The 16,785-nt window shown below is 40.8% G+C and overlaps 1 protein-coding gene across 1 annotated transcript in view; it reads left to right on the top strand.

Annotated features, from left to right (window-relative positions):
* Window positions 1-280: 280 nt before the first annotated feature.
* The window catches only part of LOC124592031 (molybdenum cofactor biosynthesis protein 1-like), a 113,780-nt gene continuing 97,275 nt past the window's right edge, over window positions 281-16,785 (top strand). The window contains exon 1 of the mRNA XM_047131790.1: window positions 281-388. Within this exon, the coding sequence (XP_046987746.1) occupies window positions 281-388 (108 nt within the window). The remainder of the gene's footprint in view (window positions 389-16,785) is intronic.

Here is a 16,785-nt window from a genome sequence, read left to right as displayed (position 1 = left end):
ACAAGATTTTCAAAAGTACTTCTTCTCAGATACCAATATTTCGCCCCTGTTTGTGTCGGATACACAGATGTCTCAGTTGTTGTCACATAATTTGAGTGTAGTGACTGAATCTAGAAAACAGTTTCTTTTGCTTCCCTGTGCCCCAAGCATTATGTGCAATGCAGGACTCCTAACAAAACAAACACACAGAGCACAGCCCTCTGTCTTCTCTTGCCGTTTCTGCAGTTTGGGAGCACAGTCCGAAAGTCGGACTCATGTTGACCGGTCTGGCAGGGCGAAAATGGTCAACGTGGGTTCGAAGCTGGTGACAGAACGGACTGCTACAGCACGAGCAAAGGTTTTTGTGGGACCCGAACTGATGAAACTCATACGAGAAAATGGCCTGAAGGTACTTAGCGTTGCTCGCCTGGCGGGAATTGTGGGGTCCAAGCAGACGTCCAGCCTTATCCCTCTGTGTCATAACATATCTTTATCCTCTGTGGCTGTGGACATTGAACTTTACTCTGCTCTCAACTGTGTGATTATAACTGGCACGGCAAAGTGTAGAGGGCAGACGGGCATGGAGATGGAAGTTCTCGCTGCTGTATCGGTGTCTGCCTTAACAGTGTACGATATGTGCAAAGCTGTGAGTCATGACATTTTGATATCTGAAATAATGCTTCTGGCCAAAAGTGGGGGAACTAGAGGAGACTTCCACCGGACATGAGCATCTGTGTGGGGCAGTGAAATAAGTTAAGTATACCTGGTGTGATGTAGGCAAATTTCAAAGTCTGTTCATAGTTATCATAAATTATATACACATCGAATTGGCCTGAATATAAGTTGCACCTTTAATTTCGAAAAAGAGAGAAACTTAATTAAAAATAATTTGTCAAGTTGCCCATTTACAAAAGCTTTTCAAAATGTGATTTACCCTTAACCAGTTTTTTTGTAGTACACTATAGATAAATTACACACAAAAACAAAGCTTTCAGTTGCAGTTTTCATGTAAGACACTCTTAACTTCACTAACATCCATTGTTTTGCCACTGTCAGTATTTTTGTCACTCTCCTCCCAAAGTACAGTGGCGTCGCTACAATCCCGGGCATTGCATGTGCAGCATTTCTTGAACCGTACCTTTAAAAAGCACATCTGTTAGATGAATAACTGTGAGTTTGAAATTTGCAACATAACTGTACCGAATTCCAAAATTTTCTCTCAATGTTGTGCTTCATTGGTGAAGAATAAATTATATTCTTTAGTTAGAGAAAAACTGTGCCTGTTCCACTGTCTAAAATAGTGAAACTGTGAGAATGGGAATACAGAGGGGTCCAGAAAAATGTAGACTCTCTTTGATAGTCAATATTGATGGAACAAAATGGCATAGTGTCAAAATTCTTGCATGGGAGGAAGATCATTTTGTGTGTTCAAAGTGACACCTGTTAGCAGCCAAGCAACATCAATGTTGCTGAATTGTTGACTGAAGTACAGCTGTCAATGTTGCCAGTGTGGTAGCTGCACAGGATGTCTTGATGGTTTCTCATATCTCATTCAGTGTAGCTGGGTTCTGTTGGTAAACTTTGTTTGTCGAGGTCCCCCATTGGTAGAAGTCGAGAATTGTAAGGTCCCATGAACTTGGTGGGCACTTGACAGTTCCTCTTCGTCTTATCTGTCGTCCAGGTATATTTTCATCTAAGTAGAATCTGATATCTCTGTGGTGGTGAGGCGGAGTACAGTCTTGTAGGTAAAAATCTTTTGTTTCCAAACACCACTTGGATGGCTAATAAAATCAATGTTTGCAGTATATGATACACCTCACCAGTTATGTACCTTCAAAGAAGAATGGGTCAGAGAAACAATACTATGACGGACCACACCACACATTATCACCAAGTGAAGTAACATGTTTGTCCATGTGAACATGAGGATTTTCAGCAGCCCAATACACGCAGCTATGACAGTTTACATTACCATTCAGGTTGAATTGTGCCTCATTAGGCCAGATAACCTTCCCTGCAAACCATTCATCTTCGTGAAGCATGCCTTCAGACCACTCGAAGTGCTCCATCCTTCGATTCGAGTTGTCCTCATTCATAGTGTGAAACAATCTTGGAATGTACACTTTCCACTTTGCAGTCTTCAGAATTTATCATGCACTTGATCAGCTTATCCCACTTCCCCATACACAATGCTTCATAGATTTTTGAGATGATCTAGAAAAATGTTGCAATACAGCAGTGCTGGAACCTGGAGGTTGATGTTGTTGTTCAGAGGACCTTTCCTTGTGCACATTTTAAACAGCATTGTCGGCTTAAAATTTATACCAAATACAATAAATTGTTGTTTCAGTACAGCCTTGCATTGCTCAAACAATAGTTGTACTTCATCCAGTGCTGCATTGTCATCTGCTGGAAACCCACACGACAAGATCTGTTGGGAAAACAGTGGTTTATACTACTACTCAAAATTGCAGCCATATAACACTTTGTTCCAAAGGTAATAACTATCAGAGAATGTCTACATTTTTCTGGATCCCTCTGTAGTCACTACCTAAATGGGATAGCAACAAAGAGAATGTTTGCATTGCTACCTCATACACAACAATTGATTTACAAACTGTAGTGATATTTTTGTTTCATTTCAAACTTAAGAAAAAGCACTACAGTTGAGGTTTCTATGATTCATAAAAGTCCCAGTTTTTATGGGAGATTTTTTGTAGAAATGGTGTATCTTATATTCAGGCCAATATGGTACCCGTTTCCATCCTGTTTTAAGTCTTAATTCAAAATATTTATCTTTCTTTTTCCAATACCTGATCAGTTTGAGAGAGATATTTAAAACAAAAAATAAGCACTAGCAAGTACGTTAATTTGCTATTGTTAAAACTTTTTCTCGTGCATGTTCTCTACAATTTTGATATGACACCACCTGCACTCTTATCTTGTTGCCAGTAAAAAGTGAGTAAGTAGGTCATTAAACTCTCTCTCTCTCTCTCTCTGTGCCCTCCCCCAGCTGTGTGGTAGTGTCCTCTGTGTTGCTCTATTGTTTCAATTTTTGATGGTCCCGTGCTGTGAAAAGTTGAGGTGAAGTGTTCATTCTTAAATAAATAGTGTGTATCGGCTCTTTTCTCCTAGGATCAGGTTGTCATTGCTGTGTTCATTGATGTAAAATGACACTTTTTTAACAGTTCCTAAAAGGTGCACCACTTCATTGATACTTTTGCTCAGGTGTAGAGCATATTGGCCAGACTAATTTACATGTTTCAGCTTTACACTGTATGGTATCCTCTTTTTTAAAGGCCTATTATCTTTCTTGTGTGTGACTAGTCCAGAGATTGAAAATGTTTTATTTTGTAAGTTACCAATCCAGAACAGGTTTCTGTCAATTTAATTCTTCAGGTTTTTCCAGAAGTTTGCTGAAATTCCTGAGTTGTCCTTTGCACAGTCGGACATCATTGTCTTCCTCGCATATTTCGGTGACATTAGTTGTTGCTTTTACAAAGTGCTACTTGAGACTGACCGTCAGATGGAGCAGGTCTGTAATTTGTTCCCTCTGCCTTCGTGCTTCATCTGCAATCTGCTCTGACAGACACCATCCTCGGGTATCCGTGTTGCGTGATATTCCGAGTGTCATCTACACTCACGGGCACGATTCTTGTGTGTTATGTTTTCAGTCCAAGCTGGTTGGTAGAATTCTGTTTGCGGGCTGTCCCCGTTTGGGGACAATGATCGGCAGGGCATGAAACCCTAATCTTTCATCTTTCAGTTAACTCAAATGTCGAGTGTCACTTTTTTCATGTACTGCGGTTACAAATATAAGAAAATACAAAATGAAAATTTCTCAACATAGTCATGTTTCTTTTCAGTATGTTTCTCAGATCAGTACACTGCAATGTAAATATTCCATTAAAAGAATATATTTTTGATTGTTTCTTCAGTCAAAGATGCATTGCTTTTTTGACTTAACAATCAATGTCAAATCATTGTCCCTCAAACAATCCTGCAGGGGTTTGACAACGTGAGACCATGGCTTTATGGAGGATCACCTAGAATTAGCTGTCGTCTTTTCTGACATGATTTTAAATCAATGCTATCATCACTGTTTCTTTTGCTTAGGGTTTTGAGTCTAGGAATGATGCAAACAATCAGCAGTTTATTTCTTTCTTACGTGATCTTGTTTTTTCCTCCCTAGCCCCCTTTCTTCTTTCATTTGGTAGCCTCGAGCAAATTGAATATTCCTGCTTTTGTTTGTATTTATTAATCTGTTTGTGCCTCTAATTCTTAAAAGACTTCATTATGACACTAATAATCTGAAGCAGCAAATTTGGGGAAAAAGAGCTGCATTCATTTATGCTGTTGTAAAATGGAGGAATTGGTTGTAGTTGGAAAAAAATCTGCCTTTTACAGCTGCTGATTTTTGTCATTTATTTTACATAGCCCACCCATGATCTACAATCAGGTCTTCCTTTTTATGTTGTATTTTTTATAAGAATGTTGAAACATAGATGATTGTTATGCATCTTTGCAGCACCTAAACTTGAATATTGTACTTAAAAATGTTATTTGTTGTCTTTTTTAAATTAAATTGTTATGTTTAAGAAGTGAATTAAATAATTGTTACCTGTGACATAATTTTGTAGCAGCTAAACTTTGATTCTGGTCTTCAATATTTTAATTTTTATAGTTTGGGGTATGATTGTTGTAATTAGAAAATGAATGTGTGCTTTGTGCACTATGTTGTTACAGTAATTTGGAGTTTATTTTGTACATCATCTGGTGTAAATTATAAGAATTTAAGCAAAAACTTCTGTCTCTCAACAGCTTTCTTAATAACACTATTCCAGTAACTGGATATGCATATTGAAATATCTGTGTTGTATATTAGATTCTATGACCTGTACCGAGGCAATATTTTGCGGTTGCAAATTTTCTTGACTATTATTAAGTGTGTGTGTGTGTGTGTGTGTGTGGGTGTGTGTGTGTGTGTTGCTTATGCCCTACATACGAGTCCTCCAAGCTACTGATGATCTGACCAATGTACGACATGCCAAAATGCTACAGCTGCATGGGGAGATACAATTAAATCCCATCCCCCCCCCCCCCCTCTCTCTCTCTCTCTCTCTCACTCTCTCTCTCTCTCTCTCTCTCTCTCTCTCTCTCAAAGATCAGCAGGTTCAGGAATCTAACACAGAAAGAATTTAATCACGGTTTCTTTTTCATCTCTATCATACAATGTAGTCCAATTTTTTGCTAATACAGAAATAACATTTTGTGATTTATGTAGTGTACTCTTCAAAAGATCTAATGATGTCCTCATTCCTTTCTTATAAACAAAACAAGAAGAAACTGACAATAATTGTCATTAAAATAAAACACAGAACAGTGTCTCCATAGCATCAATGAGCACATCCTTTCAGCACCTTTGACCCAGGCAGTGAACACAGCAGCGGTCAGTCTATGACTTGCAGCAGGTGAATCCCAGTCAGCTGCATTGCTCATACACCCCACATAAATAAAAATAAACAAAATCTAACAATACACATAACCAAGGCTTGATTTGTGACAGTATACCGCTGATGACGAAAAAAATTAGACCCAAAGATTTTGAGATGTGATACAATAGAACTTTTGCTCTAGTTGAAGCGGTAAGATACAAATGTTGTATTCACACTGTTAAAAAGCTCAGAAAAGTGTTATAACTTTTTCAGAAGTCTAAATCAAACTATGGAAACTCTCGGTAGGAACTTAGAAATATAGGAAATGATAGAGTGCTACTTACCATAAATAAATGTTAAGAAGTCTATTTTTTTTCTTTTAACAAATCTAGCACTGCATATTACTGCCAAATTAGTCATTACCTATGATTGCCCCAGTGGCAGAAGTATGTATAATAATGTCAAAATGTTTGTGACACTACACACTAGGAGAAGCTCAAGTTTCAGATACACGTTGATTGCGTTCTTGATGATGCTATCTACATGTTCATCCACACTCTGCAAACCACTATGAAGAGTATGACAGAGGGTACATCTCACTCTACCAGATATTAAAGCTTGTTCATGTTTCCTTTCCTCCATCTTGTACTTCAACTTTTCTTCCTTAAACTTATCCTGTTTCTAACTACTCTGATTTGCTTTTGTGGTTAGTGTGAATTTAAACTCAGTTGCCATAAATATCTAATATCTTTTATTGAACAGTGAATGGATTATTTTATATTTCATTTAATGCTGTTCTGCTCTTTGTTACGGCACAAATGGTGTTCCCTACTTTTGTGCAATTTTCACACAACTTGAAAAAATGGTGAGATAAACAACTAGCTTCATTATTTATTTATGTTTTGAATGTACCACTAATGTTTTGAATGTAACCAAAAATGCTTGTTGTTGTAAAATATACTTTCAACTTGCCTCCTTCACTAGCTGAAAACCTTTTTAGTTTCTCATGTTACCCCTGATGTCTTCTTTTTGGTTGATTCATTTATGATAACATTTTACTGTCCTGAGTAGTACCTGTGTATAAATATAATTTTATTTTTATTTTTAGTGATGTGTGTTTTTTATGTGCATATTCTTTCAGTCCTGTGTAATGTGAGTCTCTGTTTAATGGTATGGTTATGTTGTCTTCAGACTTAAAGAATTGATGTAGAAATTTATAGTTTTCAGCATGTGGTTCAACAGATCCTTATTGTGTTCCTAAATTGGAAAAGTCCTAAAAACAGAAACTAGAAAATAACTGTATAGAAATTTTGGACCACCATTGGTTAAATATTTTATTACCAACCCAAGAAATAAATTGGGAACAATGTGCAGCATCTTATTCAGTGTAAAAGAAAACTCAAATTTAGTTAAAAGTGGACCACTTGAGTTTGCTAAAGGCATAGAATCGTGTGTTTCTAGTGTTCTTAAATCCATTCAAAACCCTCGAAAAGAACAAAAAAGTAAGAGAATATAATATTGAACTTACAGGCCTAAGTCTGGAAACAACATTATAATTGTGTGTATTTGGTTTTGTTTCTATGCTGTTGACATCCTGTACTGTTGATTTGAAATTATATGTGAGAGTTGATGTTTGGAAGCTAAATGCAGGAAAGAAGACCATGAAGTGAAATCCACCCTTCATGTTCTCAGTTGGCAGAGAATGTGGGCAAAGAACTGGAAATCTTTGAGGTACCAAATTGTCAAGGGCTGTGATATTGCCCTTTTAACGTCACTTAGAGTAGACATAGTTCTCTTAGTCCCAAGTGTAAGACAACATTTTTGGTACCTTACAATTTCAGTGGTTTCCATTTACAATTTCTGTTTACAGTGCTCATCATCAAATGTTTTGGTGTTGTTATTTGATTTCATATAAATAACATAGAGGTAGTTATTTTACATACTATTATGTTTCTGATAGCTTTTTCTCACAAAGCATACTTTAGGCTCGTATTTTATTGTAAAATATTGAAACTGACAGACATAAAGACTTGCATTTTCTGCATGTCTTCTGTCACCAGTTTCGCCTCTAATATTGACTGCAAAGCAGAAGTGATCGGCATAGAAAATGATGGAGTGAGGGTGGAGAGGGGTAGAGGGGGGGGGGGGGGGGGGGGGGGGAGAAATGTAATATTGAAACTAAAATCAAGAAAGAGAGCAGTCAATTGAGGATACAATGAAACATTTGGGACCTCATTAACTGCAGGATCATTCTAGTAGAATAGAATTGTATAAAAGATTACTGCCAAAGAGAAGTGTTAGAACTTCAAGTTTAACACATATATTTAGGAACAACACAACAACACATATAAGTCACTGAGTAAGTTGACCTGTGTACAAGTCGGCATTCGATTCAACACTGAGTCTCAGTCTAGCGGCCGCTGCTCGGCTGGCCGCTTAGGTGGCGCAGCTGCTGCATGGCTGGCAGACAGCGCCGCACGTAGAGGACGCGTGTAATTGCGCGGCAGCACTTTGAATAATCGGCGAGTCACAACATTTTTCCCCCCTTTGAAATTGTTGCACTGGTCTTGATGGAGGTGTCCTGGAGATGGCTAATGTAAAGTCTCGAGGAGGAGGCTTCCCGTATGGACGGAAGTGTCCCCGATGATAACGGGTCGAGATGACAGGAGACGTGGGTGATGTGTCGGCATCCATTGAAGGAGGAGGCGAGTAGATGTACTCTGACAGAGGATGATCCTCCGGTTCCTGCATGGGCACGTCTCCTGGTGGCGTCCGTTCTGGTGCTGGCATCGCGATGACGGTGAGAGGGCTGCGTTGTGAGTATTGAGAGATGCCAAGATCCCGGGCATCAGGTAGAGCCAAAAGTGGTGTGGCAGCATTCGGAACAGGCGTTGCTGGCACCCGAGGCCGAAGCTGGTCCGAATGACGCACTGCAACACCCGTGTCCATCTGGATTTCATACAGGCGTCTACCACGGTGTCGTAAGATGCGGCCCGGGCTCCTTTTTGGCCGCCTGCCATATCCGCGTACCCAGACGAGGTCGGCGGCGGTGAACCGGCCAAGGGAAGGCACCCGCGGCCATGAGGAGGGAGGCCGCAGAAGATGAAGTAGCGTGCGGGGCTGTCACCATGTAAGAGCTCAGCCAGGCTGTGATCGCCCATGGGGGTGAAACGGTAAGACGCCAGGAACTGGAGAAGCGCATCATCATCAGCAGAAGAAGTCAGAAGTTTCCGCATCTGAGCCTTAAATGTGCGGACCAGCCGTTCAGCCTCACCGTTGGATTGTGGATGGAACGGCGGGGCCGTGACATGAGTAACGCCGTGACGAGCACAAAAATCTGCAAACTCGGAAGAGGCAAATTGCGGACCATTATCAGTAACAAGAGTAGAGGGGAGGCCTTCCAAAGAAAAAATGTGGGTGAGAGCACTAGTGATTGCCGCGGTGGTAGGTGACGTGCAACGGACAATGAAAGGAAAGTTAGGGTAGGCGTCAATTACAAGGAGCCAATAAGTACCTAAAAAAGGTCCCACAAAGTCAGCATGAATGCACTCCCAGGGCTTCTCAGGTGAAGGCCACGGTGACAAAGATGACTTCGGGGCAGCGGCCTGTGACGCACAAGGGCCGCAGGCAGCCACCATGTGTGCAATTTCAGAGTCAGCGCCAGGCCAGTACACATGACGGTGCGCCAGAGATTTTGTGCGAGACACACCCCAGTGCCCCTGGTGAAGGAGGCGCAAGACCGCAACACGCATAGATGCAGGTACCACTACACGCGGTGAAGCATTGTCAGTGGAGAGGAGGATAATACCATCCCTAGCCGTAAGGCGGTAGCGCAAAGTGTAGTAGTTCCGCAACGGATCAGAAGTCTTAGCGGACGGGCGATCTGGCCAACCCTCCTGAATACGGTGTAAAACCCGGGAGAGGGTAGGGTCAGAACCCGTAGCAGCTGCCAGCCTGTCCCCAGTGATGGGGAACCCATCCACAACCCGCTGCTCGGCAACATCCAGGTGGAAACACAAAAGTTCGTCCCTATTGAATGCCTGATCAGGACCCATGGGAAGGCGAGACAAAGCATCAGCATTCGCATGTTGAGCCATTGGCCAGAAATGAATCTCATAATTGAAACGGGACAAGTAAAGAGCCCAACGCTGGAGGCGGTGTGCAGCCTTGTCGGGAAGTGACGTTGATGGATGGAACAAGGAAACAAGTGGTTTGTGATCCGTAACAAGATGAAATTTTGAGCCATAGAGAAAAACACCAAACTTATGAAGAGCATAAATAATGGCCAAAGCTTCTTTCTCAATTTGGGAATACCTTTGTTGGGCATCCGTGAGCGTTTTGGAGGCATAAGCGATGGGTTGTTCTGAACCGTCAGAAAAATGGTGTGCAAGGACTGCACCAACCCCGTATTGAGAGGCATCTGTGGCAAGAACAAGATGTTGGCCAGGTCAATAAGTAGCCAGGCATAGTCTTTAATTTCTGGAAAGCCGCGTCACATGACGCGGACCAGTGAAAAGGCACGTTTTTATGCAACAGGGGATGCAACGGCTGAGCCACCGACGCCGCAGATGGTAAAAACTTGTGATAGTATGCTACTTTCCCCAAGAAGGCCTGCAGTTCCTTAACAGATGTAGGGCGAGGAAGGGCATCGATCACAGCGACAGTGTGTTGAAACAGTTGAATACCATCGCGAGAGAGTTGGAACCCAAAGTACGTTATAGATGCCTGAAAAAATTGTGATTTCTGAAGATTACATTTAAGACTGGCAGTCTGTAAGACATTAAAAAGTGTGCAGAGATTTTGAAGATGTTCGTCAGTGGTGGAGGCAGTGACAACAATGTCGTCCATGTAATTGATACACCCAGGGACAGGGAGCAATAATTGTTCCAAGAATCGCTGAAAGAGAGCAGGGGCACTAGCAACCCCGAATGGCAAGCGTTGGTATTGATAGAGGCCGAAAGGCATGTTAAGGACCAGAAACTGCCAGGAAGCAGCATCGAGAGGAAGTTGATGATAAGCTTCTGACAGGTCAATTTTAGAAAAATACTGTCCTCCAGCGAGTTTAGTGAACAGTTCTTTAGGACGGGGCATAGGGTAAGTGTCAATGAGGCATTGAGCATTTACAGTGGCTTTGAAATCGCCACAGAGACAAATATCACCATTGGCCTTAGCAACTACAACAACAGGGGAGGACCACTCACTGGAAGTGACAGGAAGTAAGACCCCTGACGCAGTGAGACGATCCAACTCCCGTTTTACCCGATCTCGAAGGGCCACAGGAATGGGCAGAGCCTGAAAAAACTTAGGCCGAGCCGTGGGTTTGAGCATGATATGAGCTTCAAAGTCGTTCGCACAGCCTAAACGGGGAGAAAAAAGGGACGAAAATGTAGTCGACAAGGAATCCAGTTGAGCATAAGGAATAGCGTCAGAGACAATATTGACAGAGTCAACTATGGAGAACCCAAAAACGCGAAAGGCATTGAAACCAAAAAGATTTTCTGCGTTGGCAGAACTCCGGAGATGGGAACTTGCCCTTCAGTATATCCTCTCTTCTCGTTATCCGCCAGGCCTCAACCTCTGCTAATTTCAAGTTGCCGCTGCTCATAGCTCACCTGTCTTTCAACAACATCTTTGCCTCTGTACTTCTGCCTCGACTGACGTCTCTGCCGAATCTCTTTGCCTTTACAAATGTCTGCTTGTGTCTGTGTATGTGTGGTTGGATATGGGTGTGTGTGCAAGTGTATACCTGTTCTTTTTTCCCCCTAAGGTAAGTCTTTCCGCTCCCGGGATTGGAATGACTCCTTACCCTCTCCCTTAAAACCCACATCCTTTCGTCTTTCCCTCTTTCCTGATGAAGCAACCGTTGGTTGCGAAAGCTAGAATTTTGTGTGTATGATTGTGTTTGTTTGTGTGTCTATCGACCTGCCAGTGCTTTCGTATGGTAAGTCACATCATTTTTGTTTTTAGATATATTTTCCTGCATGGAATGTTTCCCTCTTATTATGCGTTCAGTTAACTAAGTAGAAATCAGTAATATCTTATCTCAGTGAGGAACTTGAAACTTTCAGCACAGGTCAGGAGCATGTAGAGGTGCTCTTCCTCTACTTGAAAAGAACAGTTGACCACGCACTGAGTAGATAGGTTCCTAGTAGAACAGTTCATAATGGGATGGAACCTCCGTGGTATACAGTCACTGTAAAGAAAACTTCTAAAGGAACAGAGATTACTGCATAATAGGTGTAAAACAAAGTGTAGGATTATAGATTGAGAGACGCTGGATGAAACATGTTTGGCTGTCAAGAGAGCAATGCATGAAGCCTTCAATGACTACTGTAGCAGAATATTGTCAAATGACATTTCACAAAATCCAAATAAATTCTGGTCGTATGTAAGGGCTGTTAGTGGCAAAAAAGTTAGTGTCCAGTCCCTAGCAAGTGAGACAGGAACTGAAATTGAGGGTAGCAAAGTAAAAGCTGAAATTCTGAACTCGATTTTCAAATGTTCCTTTGCAAATAAAAACCCAGGAGAACTGCCCCAATTCAATCCTCGTACACTGAAAAAATGAACGAAATAGGTATTAGTGTCAGTTGTGTTGAGAAACAGTTGAAATCATTAAACAAAGCTCCAGACCCCGATGGAATCACAGTCAGATTCTATATTGAATTTGTGGCTGAGTTATCCTCTCTTCTCACTGTAATCTATCCAGAAAACCTTACCTAGTTTTTGGAAAAAGTTACAGATCACACCCGTCTACCAGAAGGGTTGTAGGAGTGACAAAACTACCATCCAGTAGCCATGACATCAATTTGTTGTAGATTCTTAGAAAATATTTTGAGCTCAAACATAATGAGGTATCTCGAACGGAACTACCTTCTCGAATCAACCAGCATGGTTTTCAAAAATATAGATGATATGTAATCCAACTCTCACTTTTCTCACATAACTTGCTGAAAGCGTTGGATCAAGGCAACAGGTAGATTGTGTTTCTTGATTTCCTAACAGTATTTGATTCTGTTCCACACCTACACTTACTGTGAAAAGTACGATCATATGGGGTATCAAGTGAAATACGTGACTGGATTGAGGACTTTTTGATAAGAAGGACACAGCATGTTACCTTGGATGGAGAGTCATCATCAGATGTAGAAGTAACTTCAGGTGTGCCCCAGGGAAGTGTGTTGGGGACCTTGCAGTTCTTGTCCATTAATGACCTTGCTGTAAATCAGGATTTTTGCAGATGATGCAGCTATCTGTAATGAAGTGCTATTTCAGAGAAGCTGCATAAATATTCAGTCAGATCTTGATGAGATTGCAACATGGTGCAGTGATTGGCAACTTGCTCTGAATGTTTAGAAATGTATAAACTTAGTATCCTGTGACTATAATATTGGTGAGTCACTGTCGGAATCTGCCAACTCGTACAAATACCTGTGTGTAACACTTTGTAGGAATATGAAATGGCATGATCACATAGGTTCAGTTGTGGGTAAAGCAGGTTGTAGACCTTGGTGTATTGGTATAATAATGGGGAAGTGCAATCAGTCTACTAAAGAGATGCTTACAAGTCATTCGTGTGACCCCCCCCCCCTCCCACCCCCCCTAGACTATTGCTAAAGTGTGTGGGACTTGTACCAGGTGAGACTAGCAGGAGACATTGAATGTATACAAAGAAAGGCAGCATGGTCACAGGTTTGCTTAATCCATGGGAGAGTGTCACAGAGATACTGAAGGAACTGAAATGCAGACTGTTGAAGACAGGTGTAAACTATCCCAAGAAAGTGTATTAGCAAAGTTTCAAGAACTGTCTTTAAATGATTACTCTAGGGATATACCACAACCCCCCCCCCCCCCACCCCCCCCACCACATATTGCTCTCACAGGGGTCGTGAAGATAAGATTAGAATGATTACTGCTCACACGGAGGCATTCAGACAAATTCAGACAATCATTCTTCCATGCTCCATACATGAATGAAACAGCAAGAAACCCTGATAACTGGTACAATGGGACTTACCCTGTACCATGCACCTCCTGGTGGATTGCAGATTATAAACGTAGATGTGAACTGACAGTCTTTTACATGTGCATAAGGGAAACATCTAATCACCTTTATTTTACCAAGACAAAATTTATGATTTTCTAAAGTTTCAAACCTTGACAGGAAATAATGGATTAGGCTGTCCGTAAATTATAAACTAACATTACTGTGATGATGGAAAATCTCATATAAAGACGTGAAACAAATACTAACAAAGAGATAGAGGGGCTGGCCAGTACAGCCAATAGATACACAAAACATAACAGAAAATTTACGTATCCTAGCTTTTGGAACTTTGTTCCTTCGTCAGGGAGGAGAGAGGGGAAAGAAGGGGAAGAAGAGAAAGTGGATTCAGTTACTCACAACCCAGGTTATGAAGCAACAGGGTAGAGGTAAACAGGGAGGGTAGCAAAGATGGAGGCATGGGTGTATACTCTACAGTATGTCAACATGTTGCCTTGACCTGTTTGATAACCAGGTCTGGCTCCAATTTAGTGCACACGGGACATCATCGAACAACTCCAGTGTCTCCCAAAAACAGCATTAACCATCCCTGTTTTGATGACAATGTGAAACAGGCATGGAACTTCATCCCACAAACTCATAACCAGCACAATGCATGCACGTTTGCATGCTTACATTCGGGCAGTTACACTGGATTTCAATGCATTAGTGTATCACATTTGCAATGGTGTATCTCGCACTTATATTATCCTGTGATCTTGCAATGTTAATCACTTAAATAAGTTACTTAGACATATATGTTCCTGAAATTTCATTACTCTACGTTAATTACTTTTTGGTGTTGCAAATTTTTTTTTTTTTTTTTCAGTGTACATGATGACTACAATAATACATTATAATGTTTCTCCAGTGGTTTCAACATTAACTTTTTAACAGAAAAGATTTTGCTTACAGTTCATTTTTAAGTTAACATTTCTAAACTTTTTAACAATCCATATTAAAGCTAGCAATAGTAACTATATTAATAATTGCTACTGTAAACAGTTACACATATGGACATCAGTTTTGAATAATGGGTTTTGAGTGTAAATAATGTTTTATGTAAGTGTTTGTATTGATACTTAAAATTAAATGTCATGTAATGAATGTCCACTGTTTTGTTGGATCAAGTTATTTACGAACGCGATGTACTGTGTTCTTCCATTAGAGAATGAGACTGTATTGTTTATCGGTTTCATTACAAAATGCTAATAAGCTTTTAGTTAGAAAACCTTCTATAACTAGAATTATTAATATGAGAAAAATAGGAACAATGAAGGAACGGAAGATCAGTTGCAGAAACAAGAGTAGCTCTGAGTTGCAAGAGTGGTTGCTTTTCCCACCCATGTAATTAACTGGCATTATCACCACTATTAACTTACCGTGGTTTCACATCTCATCTGTTCATTGTTCCCCATGTCCTGCCCTTGTGTTCACCCTTCCTATTAGACCATATATGCCTCTGTTACTGTAATCGATATGTAAACAATATTTATCACGTGACCTTTTTCTGTTACAGGTTGTAATATTTGACATTGCAGCTTTTGAAAATGGAGCAGGATGTTGTGCCCTCTTTCCTATTGGAGTGTTTCTCTGTGATCAGAATTGGAGGCAGACAATTCACTTGAACTTCCATTGCTATTGTTGATGTCTTTGAATCATGTTGTTTCTTTGTGATTAATAAAAAAATTATACAATCCAATGGTTTCTTCACCTTGTCTTTAAAAATTCCAGACCTATTGTTCAAACACATATTTTGAGAGTTATGCATCTGAGCATTTTTGTGGAAAGTGCATTTCACACATACTTTCAAGATAAATTGAATAATGACCCCCATTTTGTGTGTTGGGGAAGATAATTTGATACAGCTAAATGCATATACAGGTACACACATTTGCTCGTGCCTGAGACAAAGTGAGAGTGATTCAAAGGAAGAATTCACTACTTTTTACCTAATTTCTGAATAACTCATACTTTCGTCAGAAATGTCACAATGCAAAGTTGATTAGATAAAGGGACAAAAATGAGAGCAAAATATAATTTGAATATCAGAAAAAATAACCAATTAGTGTTTGTGTAATACTTTACGGCAAGCCTAAAATTAATTTTTAAGCATTGGGATATCTGGGATGGAATAACAATAATATGGAATAGGATAGCTTTCTGCTCCCCACCTAGAGGAGACACTGAGTGGCAGACTGGCACATTGAAGGAAGATTTTTAGATATTAGAAAGTATGGGACAGTCCTCATCTAGCAGGTGTGGTGGTGTGAGGCCGGGGTGGGAGCAGGTAAAGGCCTAGATATGTGAGACAGAGAGACTAGCAAAGGTTTAGGTAACGGGGTTTACAGGAGTGAAGAATATGTCGCAGCTAGAGTTTCTAGGCTTCGTTCCTGTGGCCCCACACCTCAATGCCCTCCCCTGCTCCCATTCCAACCTCACACACTATTACGTCCCCCTAGTACACTTCTCTCTGTCTGTCCACCTCCACACTCCCAACCAGCAGAGACTCCCTATGCTGAGGTGGGCTCTGTCCATTAGATTACACTCGTAAGATGAAAATAAACATTATGCAGCATGAAAGAATTATCTGTGTGGGATGGAAATATGTAGATGTGATGTACGTGCACAGACAAAAAAAAAAAAAATAAATAAATAAATAAATAAAATAAAAATTACAATGTCAGAAAAATTGAATGATTTATTCAAGAGAAAGAGCTTCACAAATTGAGCAAGTTGGTCCACCTCTGACTCTTGAGCAAGTTTGTCATTGATAGATTTGTTGGATGTCCTACTGAGGGACATCAAGCCAAATTCTATCCAAGTGGCACATTGTATTGTCTAAATCATGAGCTGGTTGGGTGGCCCTGCCCATAATGCCGCAGACATACTCAGTTGGGGAGAGATCCCGTGACCTAGCTGGCGAAGATAAGGTGTGGCAAGTATGAAGACAAATTGTGTGTGGGCAGGCATTATCTTGCTGAAATGTAAGCAAATGATGGCTTGTTATGACGAGAAACAAAATGGGGTTTATAATATCGTCAACAGATGTCTGTGTTGTAATGGTGACACAGATGACAACCAAAGAGGTCCTGTTATGAAAAGAAATGGCACAGTAGACCATCAGTCCTCGTTTGGCTGTATGGCAGCCAGCAGCCGGGTTGGTATCGCACTGCTATCTGGTGTGTCCCCAGGCACGTCCCTGGTCTGGAATTGCATTGACTGGAATATAATTGGCTTCAGTGATGAGTCCCACTATGAACTGAGCCTCAATGATCATCACAGATGCGTCTGAAGACGCCCCAGACGGTGAGATACCACCGTGAATGC

The sequence above is a fragment of the Schistocerca americana genome, unplaced genomic scaffold, assembly GCF_021461395.2.
Source record: "Schistocerca americana isolate TAMUIC-IGC-003095 unplaced genomic scaffold, iqSchAmer2.1 HiC_scaffold_89, whole genome shotgun sequence".
Lineage (NCBI taxonomy): Eukaryota > Metazoa > Arthropoda > Insecta > Orthoptera > Acrididae > Schistocerca > Schistocerca americana.
This window is presented reverse-complemented; position numbering and strand designations above follow the sequence as displayed.